Source organism: Belonocnema kinseyi, chromosome 2, assembly GCF_010883055.1.
Source record: "Belonocnema kinseyi isolate 2016_QV_RU_SX_M_011 chromosome 2, B_treatae_v1, whole genome shotgun sequence".
NCBI lineage: Eukaryota > Metazoa > Arthropoda > Insecta > Hymenoptera > Cynipidae > Belonocnema > Belonocnema kinseyi.
This window is the reverse complement of record NC_046658.1, coordinates 73052554-73072016: the sequence shown is the minus strand read 5'-3', so window position 1 is coordinate 73072016 and position 19463 is coordinate 73052554. Positions and strand designations below refer to the sequence as shown.

General features: G+C 28.7%; 2 protein-coding genes across 7 annotated transcripts in view; one reads left to right on the top strand and one right to left on the bottom strand.

Annotated features, from left to right (window-relative positions):
* Positions 1-3931, bottom strand: part of LOC117166834 (flotillin-2) — a 342246-nt gene extending 338315 nt beyond the window's left edge. The window contains exon 1 of the mRNA XM_033351169.1: positions 3663-3931. Within this exon, the coding sequence (XP_033207060.1) occupies positions 3663-3711 (49 nt within the window). The 5' untranslated portion in view covers positions 3712-3931. The remainder of the gene's footprint in view (positions 1-3662) is intronic.
* A 603-nt stretch (positions 3932-4534) lies between these two features.
* LOC117168485 (dymeclin) lies at positions 4535-19431 on the top strand. 6 transcript variants are annotated; one of them, XM_033354182.1, is made up of 12 exons: positions 4535-4802; positions 6887-7183; positions 7289-7492; positions 7595-7839; positions 11060-11275; positions 12856-13043; positions 13118-13243; positions 15855-15968; positions 16047-16262; positions 16506-16805; positions 16877-17081; positions 18690-19431. In XM_033354182.1, exons 2-11 carry the CDS (start codon positions 6897-6899, stop codon positions 17045-17047), a joined length of 2067 nt encoding a protein of 688 aa, XP_033210073.1. In that variant the 5' UTR covers positions 4535-4802; positions 6887-6896; the 3' UTR covers positions 17048-17081; positions 18690-19431. The 6 variants fall into 6 exon arrangements, with proteins under 6 accessions (XP_033210073.1, XP_033210072.1, XP_033210069.1 ...); XM_033354181.1 differs by having other exon boundaries at positions 6876-7183; XM_033354178.1 differs by having other exon boundaries at positions 4535-4820; positions 12862-13043.
* Positions 19432-19463: the final 32 nt, after the last annotated feature.

The window sequence follows — 19463 nt, the reverse complement described above, 5'->3', positions numbered from 1 at the left end:
ATTATGTACAACATAACAGTGCGTTGCAAATCCATTCACAGCCATATAAAAATTTGACAAAAATACAAATGGTTAATTAAACAATTTATGTATGTTTAAAAACGATCTTAAAATCAAGAATATTTTCGCTTTTAAAAAATACCATCATTAATAATTAAATCGTGATACTTGTAAGTAATTTCGTCCGAAGAATATATTTTAGATTAAAATTTGTAGCTAAATCTTAGATATTTCAGTTTGAACTCCGTGAAATAAACAAATTAGCCGGTAAATTTCGACTAAAAATTGTTCACTAATACTCATTTTTAGAATTACTATATAGAGATGATTTGACATGGAATTATTCCATGTCAAGTCATCTGAAAAATTTCAGGTATTATTAGTAATTAGTAATTAGTAAATTATATTAGGATGCCCTATAAACAAATCGTTGTTAATTTATGCAAAATTTTGACGGAGGAACCGATCTCGGCCTTTGCAGATATGCGAAAGACTTCGAATCGAAGCCCAAGGAGGCAAAATTGTTGAATAATAAATGGGAAGGATTCATAGATTGTTCATTAGTTCATAGATTGTAAGTGGATTATAATTTTTAGAATCTAAGTTTTCTATTATATTGTCTCAAAGGACCTTAGTAATTAAGTATTTTTGATGCGTAAGGGATTAATTTCGTATATGTAAACATCCATAAGGATGTACATGAGAGAAATAAATTATTATATATTAGGATGCCCCTTCTTTAAGTTATTCAGAATAAGGCGCAGTTTAAAAAATATATTTTCTGAAAAGAAAATTAAAAAAACTTTTTTGATTTTTCCAAAGAAAATTTTTAAATTAGTTTTAAAAAAAAATCCATCTTTAATTTTATTTTATTTTTCATAGATAGCTTACAATGTCCACTAGTCCTATAAATATAAAAATGGCATCCTTTTAGTTTTCGAGATATGATTAAGAACGTATTGTACAAACAAATGAAGATCCCATTTTGATATTTACAGAGCTCGTAGAGGATATTGTAAGTGTTTATTTTTTAAAGAATATAGTTTCCAGCACTTGAATCTTGTTGCACTTATACAGTTATATTTTTGTTACCATATATTGTTTTTTTGCTTTGTACTTTATTAATGTACAATTTATTTAATTGCTTCAAGATTATAAACATTAATTATCTTATATTAATTATTATTAATAATTACATTAATAATATTTTTAATTTAAACAAAAATTTCAAATTGATTATAACAGATATTTATGCAAGTTGAACAATTAAAATTTCTCTATACGCGACAGCATATTCTGATTTTAATTTTGAATAAAATAATTGTATAGATGTCAAACAAACAATGTTTGTCATAGTTCTTATGTAAATTTAATCATTTCATACCATTTCCCGAGTAATTCAAATATTTTATTTTCAAATGTAGTATTTTAAATAGAAAAGGGAGAGGTTTTTCGTGAATAGGAAAGACTGTGCTTTTGTTAAATTTAAAATAACGTATTCGAGGTGCAAACTAAATGGTCCTTATCCAGTTGCCATTCTCTTATCTTAATTTAAATACAATGTGAGTTTCAAATGCGATACGCAAGTTTTTAGTATTAACCGATTTAGATTTCTTTCATACTTTTCTAGTCAAATGTCGCATAATACAAGGTTAGCGCATTTGCATTTTTAAAATTTGTGCAAAATGAATAACATCAGTTGTTTAATGTAAGATGGAAGACAAAAATGTGGAAAACCAATATAAAATAGTATTTTTTAAGCACTTAAAACTTGATTAATGATGAATTTGAGATTTAAGAGATCCCTGAGTGCATTTTGTAATTATTTCTATATTGGGATTCAGTTGATACTTATTACTGATATTCTCTTTCGGTCGCTTCGTGTCGTTCATTCAATAATATTGCAGAAAGAATATTTATTGTGTAAGATTATACTAATAATAATTACTGCCTTCATGACATTAAATTTCATGACGCAATTCAAACTTTTTTGATTCAGTAATTTATTTCAATAAGAGTTAATATTATTGAATGATTTATTATGTTAAAATTTAGGATTTGCTTTAGAGATATAGTCATTTTAATTTACATTCAAATAAATTATTGGAAAAAGAAAGAAAAAGAAAGAAAAGGGAAGAAAAATAAAAAAAATTGTAATCAAAGAATATTCTTCAAAACAGTTTTTCTACTGTCTACATTGTTAATGATCTTCACTTGAGCCAATGCCCTTCCACGATTGCCCTAATTGAACTTTTACAAAAGGTCAAGTGTCTAATATTGTGACGTAATAATAAACACGTTGTAGAATCTGAGCCAAAAAAGTTCTTAATTTCTTGTAAGGCCAAAAGTTTATTTAAATTGAACCATTTGACTTAAATTGTTTTTTATATAGTTTATCACTACAGAAAAGAATTCAAAAATAATTATATGAGTCACGAGTTCAAGGGTCTTGGGATTTTGTACACGACTAGTTCTAGTCAACATACTATGGAGTTTATGATACTGTTCAAAACTCAGAAGTTTCAAAATAATGTTTTTCCTTTTTTAAATATACTTAAAGTTGTTTTCTCTATTCTAGAAACTGAACTATCCATTATTTATTATTACACGAATGAATGGATCAGACTGAACTAAAAATAAAATCTCACACTGTGCGTTACTTCAATGCGTTTTACCAAGTTACTGAGAAAGACACTAAAGCCTATTTGAATAATTAAAAAAAAAAACCCCAGGATTTATGTAACAAGAGATTTTTTTAAGTTTGAAGGAATGAAACTTGTAAATATTCTTTAATTTAAAACATTCAGGTGTAAAAAGATATGTGATTGCTCGTGCTAATAACAAATATACACAATCGCATATCATTGACATAATAATGAATGATTGATAATTAATTACTTTGCAACAAATGAAGTACACGACCAACATCAACAAAATTATAAGTGTCAGAACACACTTAATGTAATTATTTATGAATCATTTTAAATACGATAAGATAGTTATCATCAACAGTATTCACTCGGAAAAATATCGTGCTGCGCTGAAACCTTCGAAATTACCGTTAAAAATAAACTTGTTTACTGATTTTTATATCCTCCAAGTACACGCAATGATTACAAAAAATTATCTTTTATTTCTCGGCACTGCAATCCATTTTTCTATAAATTTATAAACGGAAGATCGTATTTATGATTGATACATGAGACACGAGGCTTCAACAAAACAGTTTTTACATCAAAAATGTAGGCATTCTCGAAATAATCAATACATATATTTAACACAGACCCTAGAATGTCCTAGCTATTTGTTATTATCATTAAAATGACAAAAAAAACCATAACTGCGACTCAAAAAAGTTAGGTTATTTTCATACTGTAAATTTGACTAAAAGTCATGAAAAAATTCAAAATCAGACAGATATTCATGTATATAAATATTTGTTTATACAAAGCATCGGAAATGAAATACTCCTGCCAAGAAAATTGGCTAGAAAAGGCTTGCAACATAGAAAACTGTAACCTCAAAATTTGACGTATCTATTTTGTTTGGCGACAAGCGCGAAATTTCAGAGCTTATAGGAATCCAATAAATAATAGGTTTTAGGGGAATTTTCATGTTCTCTTAGTAGAGTTTATTTAAAAAGCATTGTTTACTATTCTTACCTGATACAACAAGCGCCTCGTTCGGCCCACAAGTGTGTATGTTTCCCATAGCTCTAAGTTTCTAGTTATAAATCCACAAGCGAAAACAAACCGGCACTTTCCTGACACTCTTGGGATAACACTTTTTCACCGAAACCAAGGGGTTACTTTTATTTCAGCACTGACACGGCACTTGTTACCCGGAAAACCCCAAAAAAAGCCGAGAGCCGAAAGGGATGCGCGATTCTATCCTTCAATCATCCGCACAGGGTATGTTTCCTTTCCGAAAGCCACTCCAAAAGCATTCGTCGCTCCCTCCTATCCAAGCTCAGCCAGTGTTACCAATAATCAAATGATACAAGGGCTCATAAAAGCTAAGCATTTTTTTTTAAGTTCATGTTCGGGTTTATATAAATAGAATTATAATATAAAACATTTTTCATATATACAATGATTATTTATATGCATATGAAATCAGATTCATCATTAAATAGTTAAAAATAATAAATATTAAAACATTCTGAAAACATTTATCGTGCTTCGAAAAATTCAAAGAACGACGGTCAGACTCCCAAACCCTTAAATTTATGCAGTTTTTATCATTCTCAGCGATTTTATTTTTATTTTTTAAAAGCTCGTTTTAGTAGAGTCGGTATCAACGTGATCTGACTTATCATCAATAATAAAATAATTATTTAAATTGCTCTTAACTGCTTAATTAAAAAATAATTATGAGTTTCAACTAAAATCTTCGTAATTCTCATTAATAAAGCAATTTAAATTAAAATAATATGAATATTGAATTATTACTCCCTGTACCGGTAGTATCTTTAAGATCCCGCCCGGGCGCTGTCATCGCTGAATTTTTATTTCATTACATCTCATGTGTAAAATTTACAGGTTATCCGCTTTAAAACTTTTGACACGTTTACATTTATATCGGAAAAAGGACACACAAGAAAAGGACGTCTTTTGTTCATAGTGGTGAATTTCTCTGTTTGGAAATCTACATTTGTAACATGTGGGCGAAAGGAATTAATGCAGAAAGTTTATCGTGTTGTGTCTGACAATAATGACAGTCGACAGATGTGCAAATGAATTGACGTACCGATTTAGATAAAAACACCAAATTTTCAAATAATAGTTCCATCTCTCAAAGAGGTATTTCCACCTGTACATGTAAGAAAAACTCTTTTTGAAAATATGTCTCTTGGTTTATTATTTCTCTGTTATCGAAAACAGAAGTTTTTTCATGCTAGGTTATGTATCCCATTTAATTATTGTTTAAAAAATTATAGATTCTTAATACTTTTGAAGTGTCTTTTATGGAGAGAATGGGTAAATATTAATCTTTCTGATAAAGAGAATGTCTTGTAATTTTTGCAAAAGCGTTCTTAAGGGAAAATGTTCAAAAAGAAATTTTGCTAGTTTTTTTCTAGAGGGGGGCAGGGGCACTGACTTATAATAATGAATTGTATAATTTGGACGTAGTATAATAATAATATTATACTATGTAAAAATTGAACATAAATCATAAATAAACAATACTTAATAAATAAAGGTATAAAATTCAAATTGCCAAAGATTTCAAAGATTGCACAAAAATTTCAATGATTACGCAAAGATTTCACCAACATTTCGGATAGATTCAAGAGATATTACAAGGATTTCAATCATTTTTCAAAGATTTAACAAAGATTTCGGGTAGATTTGAAAGATTTTACAACCACTTCTATTTTTTCATAGAGATTTTAGATATATTTAAAAGATTACGTGATGATTTCACAAAGATTTAAAATATTTCGCAAATATTTTACAAAGATATCACAAACATTTGAAAAATTTCCCAAAGATTACGAAAATTTAACAATTATTTAAAAGATTTCAGAAAGATTTCAAAGATTGAACAAAGACTTTAACGATTTCCTAGTGATTTTACAAAGATGTCGAATATTTTGCAAAGACTTAACAAAGATTTCGAATATTTCGCAAAGATTTAACAAAAATTGCAATGGTTTACCATATTTAAAAGATTTTAAGTATATCGCAAAGATTTTTAGAAAATCTACAAAGATTTCACAAAGACTTCTATTATTTAAGAAAGATTTCAGATAGATTTCGATGAACGAACAAAGATTTCAATGATTTGCTAATGATTTTACAAAGATATTGAATATCTTTAAAAGACTTTAGAAAGTCTTAATGATTTTTCAAATGATTTCACAAAGATTTAAATGATTTCCGAAATATCTCATAAAAATTTAAAGATTTGACAAAATTGCAATGACATCCCGAAGATTTCATAAACATTTCAAATATTTTGCAAAGACTTCGGATAGATTGAAAAGATTTCACAAATATTTAAAATATGAGGCGAATTGATTTCAGAAAAATTTGAATTATTTCAAAAAGATTTCGGATATATTTAAAAAGCTTTCGAAGGACTTCAATCGTTTCTCAAATAGTTCACAAAGATTTCAATAATTTCACAAATACCGAATATTTCAAAAATGTTTCAAATACTTCGCAAAGATTTTCAAAAACTTCAACGATCTCAAAAAGATTAAAATAATTTTACAAGTATTACCAAATATTTTAAATAGTTTGCAAAGATTTTTAAAAATTCGACAAAATTGTAAAGACTTCCCGACGATTTCATAAGGATTTCAAAAATTTTCAGACTTCGGGTAGATTTAAAAGATTTCAAAAATATTTATATTATTATTATTATTATTATTATTATTTCACAAAGAATTCAGATAGATTTAAAAGATTGAACAAAAAATTTGTAAATGTTGCAAAGTTTACAGATAAATTTGAATGATTTTCTAAAGATTTCAATAATTTCACAAATATTACCAAATATTTCAAATATGAGCTGAATTGATTTCAGAAAAAGTTGAATTATTTCAAAAAGTTTTCCAAGATTTCGCATATATTTAAAAGGCTTTCGAAGGACTTCAATCGTTTCTTAAATATTTCACAAAGATTTTAATAATTTCACAAATACCGAATATTTCAAAAATATTTCAAATACTTCGCAAAGATTTTCAAAAAATTCCAACGATTTCACAAAGATTTCAATGATTTCCGAAAGATTTCACAAAGATTTAAATAACATCCAATGAATTTAATCATTTTCCTTCAGTGGGGGGCAAATCTAGGGGGGGGGGGAATTGCCCCTTGTGCCCCCTAGGGCTCCGCCCCCTCTGAAACTTTGTAAACTTCTTATAGAGGAATTCCAGGAAAATAAAGATGGGTTCAACTCCAAGTCGATATGATGACATTTCGAAAAACACGTATTTGGAACGCTTTTGCAGCAAGGAACCCATACCTCCGACCGATCCTTTCTGGAATCGATTTCTGTCATACAACATACGACCACCTTTAACAAGAAATGATCAGATTGAACTGGATTCTAGTCTAGATATAACATGCCAACAATTACTTGTTAACAATCAAACAACAGGAAACATAGGTTCTCTGATAGAAGTCTCCCTTGCGAGAATGGCCGAGCTTCTTATAACTAAACAGTCAGAAAAGTAAGTCAGTCTGCAAACTACTTGTTCTTATAAATCCGTAAATCAAATTTAAAAACACATATTTTATATATACATATCATCTTAATTTACTTTCTTCCTCTTCAGCATTATGTACGCATGGCAAACTTATAACGCATTATTTGCAATAAGATGCGTTTTGAAGTATCTTATCGAAACAGTAGGAGAAGCGGAAATGGTTCAACACACCGAAATTCATGCTGATTCTTCTGAAATACAAGAAGCGACACCTTTTCGGTTGCAAGCTTTTTTTGAAACTCTGAGAGATGTTATTGTTAACGTACCACTTTGGTAAGTAAGATGAATTTGTACTCATTCTAAATGTTCTTTTCTGAAAGTTGGAAGTCGTTAAGGCGTCCCTGTCATGCATATAATGAATTGATCTGTTGACAGCGAGTTTACTTACCTGGTACATCTGGAGGCGATTAATTGCTTGCTCGTGATGCTATCAGTACAATTATTTTCACAGACTTCAGCAGAATACAGTACTATTTACAGAATCGTAATGCACGAAGAACAGAGTGCGAGTGCTCCAATTGTAGTTTGCACATTACTTAATAATTTTGCTGAGCAAGAACATGCACCGCCTGGTTTACTTACCCAACAGCCAGGAAGTAGCATTGTTTTAAGCATTGCTGGTGAGGTTTCATTTTACAAAATATGATAAGGGGCTGTCCATACACTACGTTATCAATTTTTTACCAGTCCTACCTTGTTAACGACTGTAGTCTTGTCTCCCCCAGGGTAGTCGCTGGACCGAAACCCCGGGAAACGACAGAGAATTTATTTTTGACCAAGAATTTGACAAATTTTATAATGAATATATATCCAAGTTTGATTTTAACCTTTTTTAAAATAATCAGTCGAATTTTTATCTCCATTAATTATGATATAATTCAGTTTGTAATGCGTCTTTCGAAAATCTTTTGATTTAGAAAATTTTCTATTTTAGATTTTTGTTTTCAAGCGAAAATTTTCATTTAAAAAATTTTAAAATCCGTTCTTGGAAGACTTAAAAAATTAAAAGTATTTAAAATTGACTATTTTTGATGAAGAAATTTTACTTAATTAGCTGTAAATATAAAAATAATTAATTATTTAAAAAATTGAACTGTACTTAAGTATCAAAAATTGAAGAATTTGATGTATAAATAATAATTGAACATTTATTATTTGTGGAGTAATTCAAGTAAATTTTAGAAGTTTTGAAAAGATTCAAAATTAATTAAAAAATGTACATGGTTTCAAATAATTTAAACGAAGTGTGTGTTCCGTGAAAATGCAGCTAATCGTACCGATATTCCAGTGTACATAGCCATGGCCTGATTCAAAACAAAATGTTGATTTTCGCAGATTTTGAATAAAACATGCATAAGCTTTTAAGAATTGTGAAAGACTTAAAAAGAAAAAAACATTTTCTTAAGGTTGTTAGAAAAATTGAAAATGATTTTTTATTTTGAAAAATTACTTGAAAGTCGAATCATTTTAAAAGATATTTAGAAGTTGTGAAAAAATTCCAATAATAATTTTTAATTTGAAAAAATCTGAAACAAAATATATATTTTTCAAGACTTTGAAACAAAAAATTGTGAATCTGTTATTGATTGATTTTTCAATTTAGATCACTGAACATGATAACATGGATTTATATCTTTGGAACTGAATCTATATCTTTTAACTCTACAATTTATAAAAGTTAAAAATTCTAAATTTTTCAGTTTGAATGCATTTAATTTTAAATTATTGAATTGAAAAGTGTTAATACTTTCGATTTTATAGGTATAAGTTATTGAGCATTTCAATATGAAAATTTTTAATCGAAAAACTTTTAAACTTCAATTTAAAATGTTTTTAAATTAAGAGTTTCATCTTGAGTGCTTTAATTTGCATTTCATTTTCATTCATTCAAATGGAAACGTGCTTATATTTAGAGTTCGAATTTTTAAATTTAATTGACCGTGAAAAATATTTGCGAACCAGGAAATGGTGAGGAATTTTTTTCTTCGATTAAAACGACCACCCCGCTCACCCCATTCCAAACAGCGTATTTCAAAATGCTTTAAAACCAGGAAATAAGGTGATTTTTCACAAAAATAGGTGAATACATTCTTGCAAATAAAATTAATGATAATGTCATGGGTTTGTTAACTTTGACGGCTTCTGCTCAAAATGGTTCTAAACCGTATGTAAATTGTTCAACATAACTAATAACAGCAAGATAATAATAAAGCAAAAGGAGCAAGAAGGTTTTTGCAGCTTGTTTATTGTTTTACATGTCAAAATTGATATGGTTTGAAGTGTGTTCGATCATTCTTCTATGCCCTGTCTTTGGCACGTTTTTTTTTTGCAAAAACTTTCTTGTCCCTTTTGTTTTATTATTATCTTGCTGTTATTACTTATTTTTAACAATTTGCATGCGCTTTAAAGCCATCTTAAGCAGAAGCCGTCAGAGTAAGTAATTGCCATATCATATCATGTTGAATTCAATATGAAATACATACTTCAAATGCCTGAGATTTCAAATCGAAATATATTCCATTTTCAACAAAATAGTTTGCGGGCAGGGATGGATTCATCTATGGCTTTAAATTAATTATTTAAATATATATTTCGAAGTGTGCAAATGACAAGGTGCCATTTCGGCAAAACCAAATAAAAATGTTCCCTACTTCAGAGGGGATTGGCGCTCGTAATACTATTTATATGGGATTCGTAAGCTTCCATGCTTCACCACTCGAGATGGCACCTTTTACTAGTAGTAATCTACACTGCTAACTTGTTACTACCATTTTAAAATTAGATTACCCTGGTTAACGCTTAAACATCTTCTTGGAAAGAGATTAAAATTGAAACAAAAAAAGTCGAATTTTTAAACAAAAAATAGTAAGTTTTTAGAAGAGAGATGATTTTCCTATCATAAAATAGGAACTTTATACCAAAAGACGATTTTTCAACCAGTCCAATCAAATGAAAAAAAAATCAAATGAATTTTTAACAAAATAGTTCAATCCTCTATCAAGTAGATGAATTTTCATTCAAGAAAAATGAGCTCTAAACCAAATAGTTGAATTTTCAACCAGATAAGATATTGTTAAACTGAAAATGGTATCGTCAAATTTTCATTTAAAAAAATGGTTTTCAAACAAAAAAAAATTGAACTAGATGAATTCAACGAAACAGACGAATTTTTAACCAAATATTCGAATCCCCAACCAAGAAGATGAATTTTAAACAAACATGATTAATTTTCCAACAAAAAAGAAGAATTTCCAACAAAAGATGTGAATTTTTTACCAAATGGTTATATTTTCAACTTATAAAGGATAAATTTCAAAAAATAGGGAATTTTTCAACGAAGAAAATTATTTTTCTAAAAATATAATAGTTACATTTTCAACCAAAAAGATGAATCTTCAGCCAAAAAAGACATCAGTTTTGAACAAAATAGTTCCAGTTACAACCAAGAAGCTAAATTTTGACCAAAAAATATGACTTTGAAACAATCAACAAAATTATACAATTTTGGACCGAATACTAGAATTTTGAATCAAATGAAATGAATACACAAACAAAAATATTTAATTAATTTAGTTCGCATTCAAACGAAAAATTTATAAAAAGGGTAAGTTTCTTGAAAATAGGGGGAAGAAAAGAATTTAAAAAAAAAATGAAAACAGAGGGCCATCATTCGCAAAATTGTTGAAAATGAATCATCAGGAAATCGTAGTTTTTGGCGCAACCCCTTACCCCCTCAAACTGGTATCGTAGTGTAAGGAAGGCCCTTAGGTTTAGAGCATACAAATATGGTTATGCATCAGTTACTAAACGTATTTTATTCATCTTCCGTAATAATAACAGCTGGTTTGTGGAATGTAATCACAATGGGAATGGGAAATAGTCGAAAAAATGTACAAATAAGTAACGGAGGCTCAAGTGAGGAAATCGAACGAAAGCGCGATACTGAGACTCCATTGGCTAGCCAGTCATTGTTACTTTTACTAGTCTTGACAAATCACTGGACAACTTCTCAGAATCCATATCGAGATGCTTTATTTTCATTCTCAGATGTGAAAGGTGAGTAACCAAACCTCTTTCAACTAAAATTAGTCAAACGATTTTCTATTGGCTTCACGGTCAACCGTTTAAGTGTTTGGCCTATTGGCATTTATTAAACTTTAGAAAAATGTACATACCATGCCCAGAAGCCGCGGAGCCTTTTTTCTCTAGGGTGGGATAGGATAATAAACTTATAATATTAAATGGTACACTTTGTACATAGTATTATAATATTATAAAAAATATAACGTGTACATAAATAATAATTAATGAACAATAAATAGTAAATATAAATAATAATAAATACAGGTATAAAATAAGAACTGAAAAAAAAGAAATATTTGATATATTTCCCAAAGATTTTTAAAGATTTCAATTATTTCTCGAAGATTTCACAGTTTTCAAATACTTTGCAAAGACTTCAGACAGATTTCAAAGATTTTACAAAGGCTTCAATTATTTCCCAAAGATTTCATGAAGATTTCAATAATATCACAAATATTACCAAATATTTTTAATATTTCGCAGATTTCCGAAAGATTTGTCAAAAATATCACAAAAATTTCAATTATTTCGCAAAAATTCCACAGTCTTCCAATATTTCGCAAAGATTTCGGATAGACTTGAAAGATTTTACAAAGATATCAATGATTTCCCAAAGATTGCAATAATTTCACAAATATTACCAAGTGTTTCAAAAATATCTTTCAAATATTTCTTAAAGATTTCACAAAGATAAGAATGATTTCCCAAAGTTCAAACGAATGTCGCAAAGATTTCGAACAGATTTAAAAGATTTCACCAAGATTTCAATGATTTTCAAAAGATTTCAATCATTTTTACAAATATTACTAAATATTGTAAAAATATTTGACAAAGATTTCACTATTTTCACAAATGTTTTAAAAATATATCAAAGATTTCAATAATTTCCCAAAGATTTCAACTATTTCACAAAGATTCAAAGGAATTTTACGAATATTATCAAATATTTTGCTTATTTCAAAAAGATTCAAATTATTTTCTAAGCATTTCACAAAGATTTCACAAAAGTTTCAAAGATTTCGCAAAGATTTAAACTTTTTAAAATATATTTTATAAAGGCACAAAGATTGTAAGGATCTTCAAAGATTTCAATCGTTTCAAAAATATTATCAAATATTTATAAAATATTAAAAATATTTCGCAAAGATTTCGAATAGATTTAAAAGATTTCACGAACTTCAATGATTTCTCAAAGATTTCAACAATTTAACAAATATTTCCAACTATTTTCAAAAATATTTCAAATATTCGACAAAATTTTCAATGATTTCCCAAGGATTTAAAAGATTTTACAAATATTTGAAAGAATTGACAAAGATTTAAATGATTTTTCAAAGATTTTACAAAGATTACGGATAGATTAAGAAGATTTCACAAAGACATAAATTATTTCACAAAGATTTCAGGTAGATTTTTAGAAAAATTGCAACGATCTGATGAATTTAATCATTCAATTTTATAGGAGGGCATTCCCCCCTGTGCCCCCTAGGGCTCCGTTGCCTCTGACCATGCTCGACTTTAAATGTCACTGTTCACTATCACTTTTTAATTAGTTACAGCTGATCATTCCGGAGCACAATCGCAAATGATTCCATCCTTTAGATTCAATTTCAATAAACTGTACTCAACGATTTGTAGAATAAAGAATACCGACGAAGTGACTCTGCTTCTGTATATGCTTCTGCACAGAAATCCAAGTGTTAAAGAGTATATCATGAAATGTGCTGATATCCAATTGTTGGTAAGTATAATTTTTTTCTGAAAATCTACATTATATATCATTGTCAATATTAAAAACTTGAATTTAATTTTCAGGTTATACCAATTCTGCGGATATTATATCATGCACCAGACAACACGTCACATCATATTTATATGTCTCTCATCATTCTTTTAATTTTGAGCGAAGATGAGTTCTTTAACAAGAGAGTTCATGAAATCGTGAGTTTGTATCGCTTTCTTTAAATACCCTTCTATTTATTGACATGAAATATTTTTTATATGTGTGTGACTCTATGTGTGTGGCCGTCCACATGTAAAGGGCCCTTACGATCGATATGGAGTTACGTATATGGTCATATAGCCTAAGAAATTCCCGGATTTTCAAGCCCAATACGCTTTTTTTATCAACATAAATCAAATCAGTATCTAAATTTATCGAAAAATATTATACTCTTTGATAAACATTTTCCCGTTGAATCTCCAGCAAAATATCTTATCCCCTACCACTACCTGATCTAATCCTATGTCTCTATAAATCTCTAAAATTTCTATCAAATTTTGTTCGTTATAAAATCTTATACTTTTTCCATCAACAGTTTTTTTAATTGAAAATCTATCTGATCTTATCCCCGACAGAATTGTACAAAATCTTATCTTCCAGAACCTGGAAAATCTAATCCTTTCTATCATGATAGTGTTATTAAAACTCTATCAAATCTTATGTATTGAGAGAATTTTGATAGGAAATACAGATGCACAGTCGTTTATTCCAATTTTCAATACAAATTGAGACACACTTGAAACATTGGATTTTGCGAAACAGAGAAAAATCTAACTGCACATCAAACCGACTTGATTTTCTTAGATTACAAATATTTAAATAATATTACAGGATGAAAAGTTTTCCCCTTTTTCTTGAAGTTCCCCTTTTTCTCCTTTTCTAAAAAAACTCCCCTTTTTCCCCTTTCTCATTAAAAATTCAATATTTGTATTGCGCGAAAAATTCTCTGAAAGCAGTTAGTGAAGAGAAGACCCCGCAAAAATTAACAAATAGAAAATACCACTATTTATAAAAATCATTTTTCACACCACCGCTTATCAATCAAGATAATACGTGATTTTACTCTTTTAAAGTTAATTTTATAGAAAAAATACAATCAAAAATAATTTTATAATCAGTGGTATTTCCTATGTTTTAATTGTTTTGGGGTCATCTCAAGCCCTTAATAGGCGTAATTTGTTTGAATTAAAAAAAATTAAAAGCGATGATCGCTTTGGGTTTCTATGACGAGTAATTTGATACCTGTAACATATTTTTATAAATTTATCCCAGATAGCTTGCGAGGTCCAAAAAATAGGATAAAGAACAACCTTTTTTGGCGTCACTCTTTTAAAGCTAAAACACTTTAAAGCATTTAAAAAATGTGAAAACTGGAGATAGAAGTTATTATTCAATATAAAATGGGAACAGTTACAAAATATACAGTACTTTTTAAATAAGTATCAGAAGGTGAACACTTTTTTGTTGAAATGTGCAAAGTTGAATACCTAATTAAAAAATGAAATATTCCAAATTCATCAACTGCAATTTTAAATGTTCTGACTTGGAGCACTGAAAAGTAGGGCGAAGTGGAAATGCTTAAATAAATCAAATCGTTTGAGCTGATGGGGACAAAACCTGTGGCTTGGTGTTTGACAAAAGTGAAAACAAACTTTGATCAGTAAAATAGAACGATTTCAAATTCGAAATATTTCCTTTTAGTTCAAAAATTATGACGAATTTTTGTATGGTTATAGCTTTTACTAGTAAACAATAATAAAATGTGCGAAATTTTAAAATAAATTTTTTGTCCAATAACAATTTTTTCGAAAATGTGCAAAAATATGTTTTTTTTTCTATTCTTTCATATGCACACATTAAAAAAAATTGAATTTGCCGAACCTGAAATTTATTCAGCTTGAACCAACGAAAGATTTTATCATTTTTCTTTTTCGGGAAAAAACATTTGTCGTGATTTAATTTTTTTAGAATTTCATTTGTTTTGCGATTTTGGAACGTTATAAACACCACATAAAAGAATCAATCCAAAAAACATGTTTTTGTACATTTTCAAAAAATTATAGACAAGGCTGCATTTGTTTTTTATGTAAGAAATTTTTAATTGTAAATTTAAAAGCGAAAACACATGATATTAACCGATTTCAAATTTTGTTTCTTTACATGTTTTGGATGTCAACCCAAAAATTGTTGTCCTTGAACTCAAGCGATTCGATTAATTTAAGCATTTTTAGTTCGCTTTACTGAACATAGTAAAATTGTGAATTTAACTAATTTTATTTTTTCTCTGTCTGTTTTATATAAAAGTTATCATGTTTCCCCTCTTTTGAGCTCCTTTTGCTCCATGACCCCTGATATTACTCTATTTTTTTGAAAACACGATTCCAAAAGTCAAATAGAATCTTCGAAATTCGACATATTCGGATATTCGAATTTGATTTCGTATGATGTGCAGTTAGATTTTCTTTTATTACGAAAAATACAATGCTTTAGGCGTGTCCAAATTTGCATGAAAAACTCGAACAAGCCACTGCATACCCTTGATAGAAACGTATAAGATTTCTGGACGGATCTATTCTTTCTGGGCGCATCTAAAGTTGGCAAGTGCCGTAAGCCCACGTGTTATACTTTTTCTTCAAACATGAAATTTACCGACTTCCAATCCCTGACTTTGAAAAATATGAATATCTCCTGAAAAAGAACCGGTTATAAGGTCCCTTTTTATGTGGACGTCCACATATTATAAATACATTTTTATGCAAACTTTTGTAGACATTAAAAGGCATAAGTTGGTACACAGAAAGATCCATTAGTGAAATATCTCTAGGGGGTCTTCTAATTCTCGTAGTAATCCGAACTATTCAGTACAATATGTTAAAAATGCGAGTAAGTATTATTTTTCCGACGAATGAATCGATTTGCGATTTTACGAATGTAATTGAGTGCAATTTTTCTTATCACTAGGATAAATACCTGCACACGAATTGTTTGGCAGCTTTAGCGAATATGTCAGGCCAATTTAGAAATTTGCATCCATATGTAAGTCAGAGGCTAATCAGCTTGTTCGAAACCCTGGCAAAAAAGCATGTTAAATTAGAGGCAAAAATACGCGGTCAGCCACTGACAAATTCCACGGATGTTATCATTAATACAAATGGAAATGTCGCGAATGCAGACGTGGTAAGTAAACAATTTATTTAAGTTTCTTTAAATATTTCACTTGTGAATGAATTATTCTGAGAAAGTTTTAATTTCCTGACAATACAAAGAAACTTAACACCTGGTAAACTTGATACTTTTCTGTCACGTGGCTGCATTCCAAATTTGCTGCGCAAGTTTTACTTTTCTTTCTCTACAAGTTCTTCATTATTCTTTAAATATTTCTACAAAAATACTATCAACGGTGATGCGATATATTTTCAGATACAGGATCTAACTATTCTGGAAGAAGTTCTGCGAATGGTGCTAGAGATAATAAACAGTTGTCTGACACATCAGTTACCTCATAACCCAAATTTGGTGTACACGCTTCTATACAAGAAAGACATTTTTCAACCCTTCAGAGTTCATTCCGCTTTCCAAGACATTGTGCAAAACATAGATTCTGTAATCAATTTCTTCTCTTATAAATTGGAACAAACAGACCAATCGCAAATTGGCGTCAGTGAAGTGTTATCTACCATACAACAAGGAACTAGTCAGTGGCCAAAGGATCGTTTGCGGGTATTATATTTTAACAGATTCTAATATAAAGGAAGCATTTTTACAGTATTGACAAATCTCTTTTTTTTCAGAAATTCCCAGAACTGAAATTTAAATACGTTGAGGAAGAACAACCCGAAGAATTTTTTATTCCCTACGTATGGAGTGTTGTTTGCCAAGGTGCTTTGCTTCACTGGAGTGCCGAAAATATCAAATTATTCTTGCCAAGTAGCGGTGAACAAACTACAATTGTGGTTTGCTGATGGACAGTGGATTTGTCCTGCTCTATCGTGGAAGGTACGCAAAATACACCGTTTTTCACAAATATTATCAATTGCGGGAGTCGATAAATATCAGCAAACCTTTTTGTAAACAATTGATTCACTTTAAATCATATAATAACAGGTTATTTACTCAAACCCTGCATGAAAATTCCCTGACAATTCCAGGTTTTTTCCAGGTATCATTTTTCACAGTAAGAAGCCATTCAAATATTTTCCATCATTTAAAATAATGAACTTAGAATATGTATATAGTTTTGAGAGCTCTTATAAATGTCTTTTTTCAACTTTTAAAGATTCAATTAGTATTTTTAATTTATAAAGCTTTGATAACTTACATTACAAGATATTCTTAAATTTATTAGGATTATCAATTAAGTCAATAATTAAAAAATACTAAAAACTTAACAATTAATTTATTGATCTCTAAAGTACCAAGTGAACGAAATTTCAACTAAGAAATATCAATTTTCAACCAAATTGTTGAATTTTGTAATTAAAAAGATCAATTTCAACTAAAAATTCAACTGAACAAAATGTTAGACAACAAAAATTGGTGTATTAAAGCTTTGTTATACTCAAAACTCTTTGAAATGTCAAATATTTGAAGTAAATTTAAATCGCTTAAAAATTAATCATTTTTAAATTGCCAAACATACTTTCCAAAGCTCAGCCAATTGAATTTTAATTGCAAAATTAAAATCTATGAAATGCAAAAATTTTAAATTTAGCTTTCATCTGAAAATTCATAACTGTAAAATTAGAACGATTTAAAATGACCGAAATTATCTATTTATGGATGTATCAATTTTAGATAGTAAAAATAAAAATAATTAAATAATAAATAAAAATCGAACAATTTGGAGATTTTAAATTGAAAATTAAAATAAAGAATACAAACCATATTGCTATGATATTATTTCATTTGTTTAATTTCACAATTTTAAGCTTTTCAATTCAAAGTTGCTTTATATTTACATCCAAATTTATTAAATTCAGAACTGATTATCAAGTTTCACAATTTTGTGTGTTTAAACAAAATTTAAAAAACATGTAGAAAAAGTCAATAACAAGATAAATGTTTGGAGAGGGTATCATTTTAAAGAGTTCAGGAAAGAGGACGAATTGGAATATTGATACTCAACTAAAAAAGTTAAAAAAAAATAAACTCTTGAAGTTCATCAAACTGAATGCTATTTCAGTGTCTTGAATACATTTTTCATACTTTTTTAAAAAGAATTTTTGTTAAAATACATAAGATGTACATCTTGTAAGGGTACATTTTTATAGATTTTGGGAAAAGAAACAATTTCAAACTATGAATTGCTATTCTTAATTGGCTTTGTTTGAGAAAAAAATGAGATTTTCAATCGGTAAAAATTAGATTTAAATTAATTGCTATTTTAGTCGATTTTGTCTATATTTCAGGAATAATTTATTAAATCAAACAAAATTTATATCTAGAAAGAGTAGAATTTAATAGATTTTAGGAAGCTGAGCAATTTCAAACTCTAAACTGCTAGTCACATTTTGCGTTGTTTCCGAGAAACGATAGATTTTTAATTGTTAAAAATTAAAAAATCTTTTTTCTCAAAAACGCGTTGTACGACTTTTTCCGTTCTAGGTTCAAAATAACCGGAGACATCCTCGAACCCACAAATACAAGAAAAATATTATTAATAAGTATCACATCATGTGGAATGAAATGATATTTAAAACGCCTGGATAAATTTTGTTGTTAAAATATGTGATTCTGTCAAATCAAAAATTTGAAGAATTACAAAATGCGCAAATCATAAAATACGGGAAATCGCCCAGTTTTTTTCCGGATGGGTGGTCACACTGCACACTTACATCCTATTGTATAGTATTAAAACTTTACTATATGAAATTAAAAACTTTCAGTATTGACCGCTACCATTGTGCGACTCCATCAACAACAAAAAAAGAGAATAAAAAACTGAACTTCACCTCAATGAAGTATCAAATTTATCAGTTTGTTTATCTTGTGCAATATCGGTAAGCCATTCTGTATTATAATAAGAAAAAGTACTATTATTTCTGAGCAGGCTCTAAAATAATTTGTTACCACTGTTTAATTTAATTTAATGCAATTCTAAAACTGCTTTTTCCATACTGTAAATTCAGTTTCGTCGTTTTCTAAAACTAAAAACATGTAAACCCGATTTTTTACTGCTAGTTGTACATATATACAATCCTAAATCTAAGCTCGACAGGACTGTTTAATAAGATAGTTATTCAAGATACACAATCCTCAAAATTTGTACATAATATAATCTTAGCGATTATGTATGAAATAAGCTAATATGCAGCAAATAAACAATTTTATTATTTATAACAAAGAATATCTCAAGTTTCGAAACTTTATTTCTATGCG

Coding starts and splice junctions, on each gene's coding strand:
- LOC117168485 (XM_033354177.1), top strand. Junction 11,276..12,855: donor TTCATTCTCAGATGTGAAAG/GTGAGTAACCAA, acceptor CTTTTTAATTAG/TTACAGCTGATCATTCCGGA. Junction 16,263..16,505: donor ATGTCGCGAATGCAGACGTG/GTAAGTAAACAA, acceptor ATATATTTTCAG/ATACAGGATCTAACTATTCT.